This window comes from Helianthus annuus, chromosome 14, assembly GCF_002127325.2.
Source record: "Helianthus annuus cultivar XRQ/B chromosome 14, HanXRQr2.0-SUNRISE, whole genome shotgun sequence".
In the NCBI taxonomy this organism is placed as follows: domain Eukaryota; kingdom Viridiplantae; phylum Streptophyta; class Magnoliopsida; order Asterales; family Asteraceae; genus Helianthus; species Helianthus annuus.
The window spans coordinates 122,248,364-122,256,928 of NC_035446.2; the positions used below are offsets into that span (position 1 = coordinate 122,248,364).

Genomic DNA, 8,565 nt, shown 5'->3' on the forward strand with positions numbered 1-8,565 from the left:
CATGCTGATACTCTATTGGACATATTTTTTAAGGAAACATGGTGATACTCTATTGGACATATAGAACTCTTTACAATTTTAGCAAATATCATGATATTTAGGTAAGAAATATCTAGATATTAAGGCTAGATCGTTATAAAGGAATGATCTAAATATGGAACTATCTATATAATATCCAAGTAGTATAAATAGAAGTGTTAGGCATCATTTGCACTCACCCCACATTACCCCACATAGCTTATTTATAACCCACAACGCTAAACAATCTCACTACACTACAAGCTTTGTAAAAGCCTTGTAAAACATCTTGTACTCTTGTTCCTCCAATCAATATAAAAGAGTTATTTGATCATAACCCTTAAGGCTTCTGCATCACATTACTTGAAACACAACAAAACCATATAAAAGGCTTAACTTAGAGCGAATCTAAGTCACCGCACGAGAGTTAGAAAATTACTCCGTGACATTAGGCTACCTATTAAACAGATAAACAATTGTTTAAAAAAAATTCTTTAGCCCTAAAAATTTAGAGGCACCTCAAACCTTTTTTGAGATTAGGGTTCGGCTTCACTTCTTGAGTATGTGTATTTGGAGTTTTATAACCCCCAAAATCTACAACCGTGCTTGATTGATTTACCAATTTGCATTTTTATTGAAGGGTGCTATACAACAAGTTAATTAAGATTCCAATGCGAGGAGTTTGTTCGCGTCTTTCGATTATGCTATGTCTACTAATGAAAGTAAATTATTATTGGGCTAGCCCATTTGGTATAAGAACATGCCTCTTAGAAGGGAGGTCTACAATGATATAGTTTATAATTGTTGATGTAAAAGTAAAGTAAAACATCTTGTACTCTTGTTCCTTCAATTAATATAAAAGAGTTATTTGATCTTAACCCTTAAGGCTTCCGCATCACATTACTTGGAACACAACAAAACCATATCAAAGGCTTAACTTAGAGCGAATCTAAGTCGCCGCACGAGAGTTAGAAAATGACTCCGTGACATTAGGCTACCTATTAAACAAACAAACAACTGTTATAGAAAAAAATTGCTTTAGCCCTAAAAGTTTAGAGGCCGTCAAACCTTTTTTGAGATTAGGGTTCAACTTCACTTCTTGAGTATGTGCATTTGGAGTTTTGTAACCCCCAAAATCTACAAACGTCCTTAATTGATTTTACAAATTTGCATTTATGTTGAAGGGTGTTATACAATGAAGTTAATTAGGATTCTAATGCGAGAGGTTTGTTCGCATCTTTCGCTTATGCTAAGTCCACTAATGATAGTAAAGCATTATTGGGCTAACCCATTTGGTATAAGCACATGCCTCTTAGAAGGGAGGTCTTGGGTTCAAACTTGAACAATGACATAATTTATAGTTGTTGATGTAAAAGTAAAGTAAAATAACATTTTCCGTTAAAAAAAAAAAACTTATTTTATCATAAGGCCTCAATTTTAATATTCGCTCTAGGTCATCAAAAAGGGGACCGGTGCTAAGTAGGGTTGAACATTGTTGGTGGCAGTGAGAAAAGGTGGTGGCCACAAGTCCACAACTGGTTTATCATGCTGGCACCGAAGATGGTAGACTGGTGCCACGTCATTAGCTAGCATATTTTAACAAGTTAGGCCATCTCCTATAGGCTCACGCCCCTTCACTTCACATCACCGCCACGTCATAAAGTAACTGTCACCTCACTACACATCACCTTCCTCTTTCCTTTACTTTCTTTCACTAACTCCTACTTTGGTTTCACGCCCTATCACTAACCAATGCCCATTAAAATAATATATATTAAATAAAGTAATAAACAATAAAAAATAAACAAATTTGATTTGTTGAGAAACATGGGACACACCACCATCTCCTCCACACTGTTTCCCCATCCACGCCACTCCCCAACCCGTCCCCTATTGCGCCCCTTCCGGCGGTGTGCCCCCTCTTCCATGCTAAGCCCCTTGCCTCATGGCAAGGGTCATCATACCATAGGAGATGGCCTTAGATACATACATTTTGAGTAATTATATAATAAAATGCTTATAATTAAAAGAGATATATACATTCATAACGAGAAACGGGAAGACTTTCAATAATAACAACATCCACTTTTTGAGGATGGGGGACACAATCAAAGAAAATGCGTATATTTGGATTACGAGTAGATCAAAATTTTGTAATATTGATTGGTCTAGATGGGTTGATTTTAATATTCACGATGTAATTGTGTAACTGTCGGGTTCTGGTTTTTTGCTGGCCCAATTTCTATATTTCGATATATAAAAGTTTCGCTGTTTGAAAAAAATAACATATAAATAAAAAATGATTAACTGGTTATCCGAATGAGCAAACCGAAGAACATTGGCTAACCAATAACCCATTAAATCGTATATTTAATGTATATTCTCTCAGACCGGTTTTAAAAATTGAAATACTCAAAATATATACACTCAAATCCGCGGATTTGATCAGATCCAAACTGATTTCACCCAAACTAGTTTCAAAATTGGATCCGGATTGGTTTAGGTGTAACACCTGAAAATACATATATTTTATTTTCTTGTTTTAAATACCTTAGTATGAAAAGAGGTAATTAGAATCATGAACTTGTTATGTAATGCCCCAAAAATCCTAACTTTTACTATTATGTTTATTTGAATATTTAGTATGGAGCATAATAACTAGCAATAACCAACTTGGTTAAATATTTATGTCTTTAAGAAAGAAATAAATTACCGTGGCCAAACAAATAACTAATAAGAACTTTAGGGGCTGAATATGTGCGTTGTGGAAAGATACAACAACAACAACAACCATACCCAGTAAATCCCACAAATAGCAAAACTACTTATAGGGTCTGGGGAGGGTGGGATGTAGGCAGACCTTGCCTCTATCCATAGGAATAGAGAGGCTGCTTCCGGAGAGACCCTCGGCTCGAAAACGAACAACAAACCAACACACCACAACAAAGCATATAGAAATAAGAAGTCCCTCGTACCAAGAAATTGATCCGAGTGACACAATATAATGTAAATCATGTATAATAGCATGCATACAACATCATTTGGGCATAAACACAAGAAGGCAATCAGCGGAAAAGTCCCTTAAAGAGTAAGAAAAACCTATCTCCTTAAAATACACGTAAGACCTTACTGCAATATCTTCTAGAAGTCCTTAACCCTAATCATACGCCTCCACGAAGTCCTATCTTGGACCATGTCCTCAGAGAGATGCAACTCTACTAAATCATGCCTAATCTGCTCATCCCATGTCAGTTTGGGTCTGCCTCTTCCTCTCCTCCCCTCGACAGTAAGAGTTTCCATTACTCTAACCGGTGTCGTCGTTTCCCTCCGCTTCACATGCCCAAACCATCTCAATCTCCCCTCCTTAATCTTCTCCGATATACTAGCCACTCCTAATCTTTCTCTAAAAACCTCATTTCTTATCCGATCTAACCTTGTGTGACCACACATCCACCTCAGCATCCTCATCTCTGCTACCTCCATCTTGCGCGCTTGTGTCTTCTTGATAGCCCAACAGTCTGTTCCATATAACATAGCGGGCCTGACTGCTACCCTATAAAATTTCCCCTTTAATTTACAAAATGCAAAAAGGGAGAGAATCTTCACTTGTTCACCAATTCACAAAATTCAGTAAATTGAGGCTAGATTGAAGATGAATCCTATGCATGAAACTGATTTCCTAATCATCTAGGCGTGACAATCATAAGGTAAGTTACTAATTTTCATTTGGTGAGATTTAGTGGAAGAACAATCATGAAAATGCCTAAACTTGAATGAGTTTTGATGCTATAATGAAAATTGATGAATAATTCTTGTTTGATAGCATTTTGTGAATGAAAACAAGTGTGGAATTAGTAAGTTTTAAGTAAAAAAACTCTAATGTTGTTGATGTAGGTGTCGTGGGCTAATCAAAAGAAAGTATCTTGCTTAAATACCGATACTAGTATTTGTAGCCAGTGTTTGGTGAACAAACTAATTAACAACTATTATTTAAAATCAGGGTTGTTTGATTGTGAGAAAACATGCAAAATTGTTAAGAAAAGTGTTATCTGAATGAGAAGAAGTAACCCTCACACGAAATCCAGATTACCAATTTAACATAAAAAAACTCATTTACTGATTCACACACCACATAGACATAGCATTGGAATTGATAACTTTGATTAACTATTAGGGACAGTTTTTAATAATAGCTATACAACCTAACAATCCGTTAAACTAAACCAACTACCCACCAAATTATCGACCCACTAATGATGCAAGCAAATCACCAATACGCTAGATAAATGACAAATAATTCAAATATCATCAACGTTTATCAAAAGTTAACACAAAGTGATCAAGAATATCAGTTACAAGAATTAGAAACAAAGTTTAATGTGAAAAATCTAGCAATCGTTCATCCGGGGGAAGTGACAAGGCTTTTAGCCTCACATGCTTGTCTTCTCAGCTACGATTCTTGATTCAGAATCATTCGGCATGAATAAACGGGATCATTTGGGTGTCAGGACTCTAAAAAATCGCCTAGGCTTTGCTCTCGATTCGTAAAAATGGTTAAAATGGTTGAAAGATGGAATGGTATTGTAAAATCGCAAATTAGGTTAACTAAACCTTTTTTTCCAATTTAGCTCTCCCCCGCGCGTTGCCGGGGGAGCTTCTTGTTCCTTCCATGTGGCGCGGAGGACAACAATTCAGGGGACCCACAATGGCACTCTCCCTCTCGTCGTGGGAGCTTCATCCCTCTCCCCCGCGTGGCGCGGGGGAGACAATTTTCTAGAACTTGTGTTTTGAGTACCAGCTCGACCCGTAAAACCTAACTTTTTCAGCTTGTATGCTCCTTTTCCATCATTTAGCACCCATTAAACCTATAAAACCCAACACACAATAATTACAACATAAAGGCACAAAATGACGCGTTAAAACTAAAAAAAAGGTGTACAAAAGTCATACAAATACAATGTGTTTTTATGAACACATCAGTTGTATAAAGTGGGGTATAATCATGAAACTGAAACTCTTAGGTTAAATGGTTGATGTTAGCTAAATAGCATGAAGGTATGATGATTGATTATGTTGAAATGATGTTATGAAGTGTATGAATAACTTGAAATTGATATATGAAAGAACTATGGAGTATAAGGTAATGAAAGTTGCATTTTTCTAAACATCTAGGAAGGTTGCACACCAAGTGTTTGACAAAATGCCTTGATTGTAAATTATGTGATATTATGATGAATACTTCTTGATGATCATGCTTAGTATGTAAAAGTTCATGTATATGGTGATCTTAACCTCCTCATGTTGTAAAGTATGAGAATGAATCTAACTCATTAAACTAATGAATTTATCACAAGTGTAAGAGTGAAAGAAGAGGGCTCAAGTGGTACCAAGCGACAAGGAAGTCAAGATCAAGGTTAGTTCTTTTAACTTACAAGTGTAATTTTTGATAGTAAGTAGTGTCTTTCATGTCATGTATTATGTGAAGTGACGATTTCTAAATGGTGATAAAGTGTCATGAAGTCGACCCATTGAAACGGGTCAATTGGATGAAGATTTGGTAAAATGGAAGGAAAAACCAAGATGAAGAACTTGGGTGGCGTTTAGTTTAATAATTTGATATTATGAAGTATAGAATGAATCATAGAAAGGAAAGAATGATTTCGTTGAAGTGAGGTTTTTTTATGTGGAAACTTAGTATGATTACAAGTATGAAAGATTTGGAAGTATGATTTTTAATGTTGAATGGGAATACTTCGATCCATATTAGTATAAATTGTCGCAATTAACTTGTTTGGTATGGTTATAGGTAAATCATCTAATTAGGACTTGGTGAGCTTGGAACGAACACACTACTCTCAAGCGCTTACTCAAGTCCAAATGTGTTAAAACTTTTGTAGTAGACTTTTGTGGTCAAAGTTTAGTTGATGTTATTGTTTTAACACTTTTCTTTGAACTCATATTTTGTATGTAATTAAGTTGTGGTGATTAGTTAGTACCATCATGTAAAATTTAAACTTGGATAGCTCAAACTTGATCTGTTTTGGGAATTTTGTAAGTAATGCCTAAAATGTTTAAAGTTGAACCCATTATAGTTGTTGTCGCAAATGTTTTTCGCGATAAGAGTGTTTGGGTTTTATATTAGGTTCCGGTTTCAAATCCGGATCGGTTTGATTGTGCACCTCTAGAGTAGAGGATGTGAGACTAAGAAGTCAATTAATTAAAATAAAATGCCCCTCTCAATCAGGCGTGGGCCCGGTTAAGACAACATAGTCCTTGTAATGAGTGGTGGCAGGCCTGCGTCTTGCGCCCTTGCGGGTGTGAATTAGTTGTCTGTTGTGAAGTTCACCTGTCAAAAAAAAAATTAATTAAAATAAACCTACTTAGACTTTTTTAAGATAGAGTAGAGGTCCTAAAGGATGTGAGACTGAGAAGTCGATTGATTAAAATAGAACTAACTTTGACATTTTTTTAGGAAAAATTACACTTTTCGTTCTTTATGTTTGTACCAGATTGCAACAGATAGCCTTTAACTTCAATAATTACAGCCATAATCCTTTTTTGGAAAACTCATAACACCCTACGTCCTTTAGCATTAACTAAGTTAAATTTTTTCAGTTAAATATACATGTGCCTTGCACATGAGGGCATATTAGTAATTTTACTATTCTACTTAAAATATATTTAAGAAAATAAATAATCCTAATCTCATCCTCTACCTCTCTATCTCAGGTCTGTCTCTTTCTCAAACCAACCCCCACCACCACCGCGACAACCACCACCCCCACCACCAGATCCACCACGCACCCCCGAATGGGTTTCCAATGGCTAAGCACTGCTGGCCCACTTTTAAGAAAGAAGATTGACTCACCTTCATCGGCCTTAGCAGATTCACAAATGCTTCCACCTACATCAACGATAACAATATAATAGGTACAATCAAAAAACCCAAAAAGTGTATTACCAAAAAAAAAAATTGAAAAATTAAAAGATAAATACCTTTAAATCGGCAAGGTCCTGGAACGATGTGCACCAATAACAAAAAATCCCCAAACCAATCAATTTCACAATTCAAAATCACAATCATAACAGTAAGAAATCAATCAGAAAATACAGACCGACGAAATTCAGCAATCGAAAAGACCCACTCTTGACCTTCGCATCGCATCTGCCACAGATTTGACCGCCATATCTTGACCGATAACTCTTTTATGGAGAACGTGTTCGAGAGACACAAGTTTATCTCTCTCAGATTGTTGGAGATTTGATAAGGGTATTCGCGGAATGTTGGTAATCAGAAAGATTTCTCTCGGCTTCTTCCAGTTGTAGTTGAAGAGTCATTAGCGTTCCGTATTTGAGTTCCACAGCACGGTTAAGATGGCAATCGCGTTCAGCCGCTTCCATTTCTTGCTTTACCCTATCAATCTTTTTAACGGGTGACAGTGGTTGGTGGTGGTGGCAGGAGGTGACGGCGGCTAAATGGTGGTGGCATGAGGTGATGGCGGCAACAGCGGTTGAAACATGAACAAGCTTCAGATCTGGTGGTGGGTTGTTGGTGACAGGCTTCAGATCTGATGATGGTGGTTGTTGGTGGGTGGTGAGTGGTGGTGGGTTTGACGGTGGTGGCTCCTGATTTGATTTGAGAGAGAGGTCAAAATGTGTGTCAGAGAGAGAGTCAAAGTGAAAGGGGTTATTTATATTTAATTTTCTTTTTTTTAGTTATACTATAAATAATTAAGTAAAAAGACTAAACTGCCCTTAAGTTAATAAAGTTAATTGAAAATTTTAACCTTGTTAGTGCTAAAGGATGTAAAGTGTAATGGATTTTCCAAATAAAGGATTGTGATTGTAATTATTGAAGTTAAAAGCTATCCATTGTAATACGATACAAACATAAAGGACGAAAACTGTAATTTACCCTTTTTTTTAAAGATTAAAAGCAAGACCCTATTTTTTTTTTTCATGCTATTTCACTAACTACAAGTTTTTGTTATATGCTAATTGTTTATTTATAATAACTTAGTTTATGTTACTTCTTTGTCTTCTATAATTCTGCTTGTCCTATTTTTTAGCACTGCTGATGGTTTTTATATTAATTTTTAATTTTAATTTGTTTTTGTTAATTTGATTGTTAATATTAACTTACTATTTATTAGGAACTATATATGAACAAAAAAAAAAATCTATTTTGCTTCCCTTATCTTGCCCGAATATGAAAATCCTTATATTTATCGCTGGTCCAGTGGTCCACAATCTTTTGACAGGATAGAGTGCCTGCACCACTACAATTTGAGTGCTCAATTATGGTGATGGTGTTCATTAGGTTTGGATTTATGTACAAGTGCCTTTGATACTTCCTGTGACGGAGGTGGTCATCAGGGGCGGATCCAGCCCACATTTGGGGGTTCTTAGAAACCCAGTGGGTTTGGAAAAAAACGAAAAAAATTAGTGAGAACTTTGTAGAATTTAGAAAAAAATAGTGATAATTAAAGAGAATTTACCAAAAGAAACTCATTAGAATAAAATCCTACATCCACCACTGGTGGTCAT

General features: G+C 35.9%; 1 protein-coding gene across 1 annotated transcript; it reads right to left on the bottom strand.

Moving 5' to 3' along the window:
- Positions 1–7,059: 7,059 nt before the first annotated feature.
- On the bottom strand, positions 7,060–8,413 carry LOC118486548 (chaperone protein ClpB3, chloroplastic-like). The gene is made up of 2 exons (XM_035983066.1): positions 8,355–8,413; positions 7,060–7,723 (listed from the first exon to the last, which is right to left on the bottom strand). Exons 1-2 carry the CDS (start codon positions 8,411–8,413, stop codon positions 7,264–7,266), a joined length of 519 nt encoding a protein of 172 aa, XP_035838959.1. The 3' UTR covers positions 7,060–7,263.
- Positions 8,414–8,565: the final 152 nt, after the last annotated feature.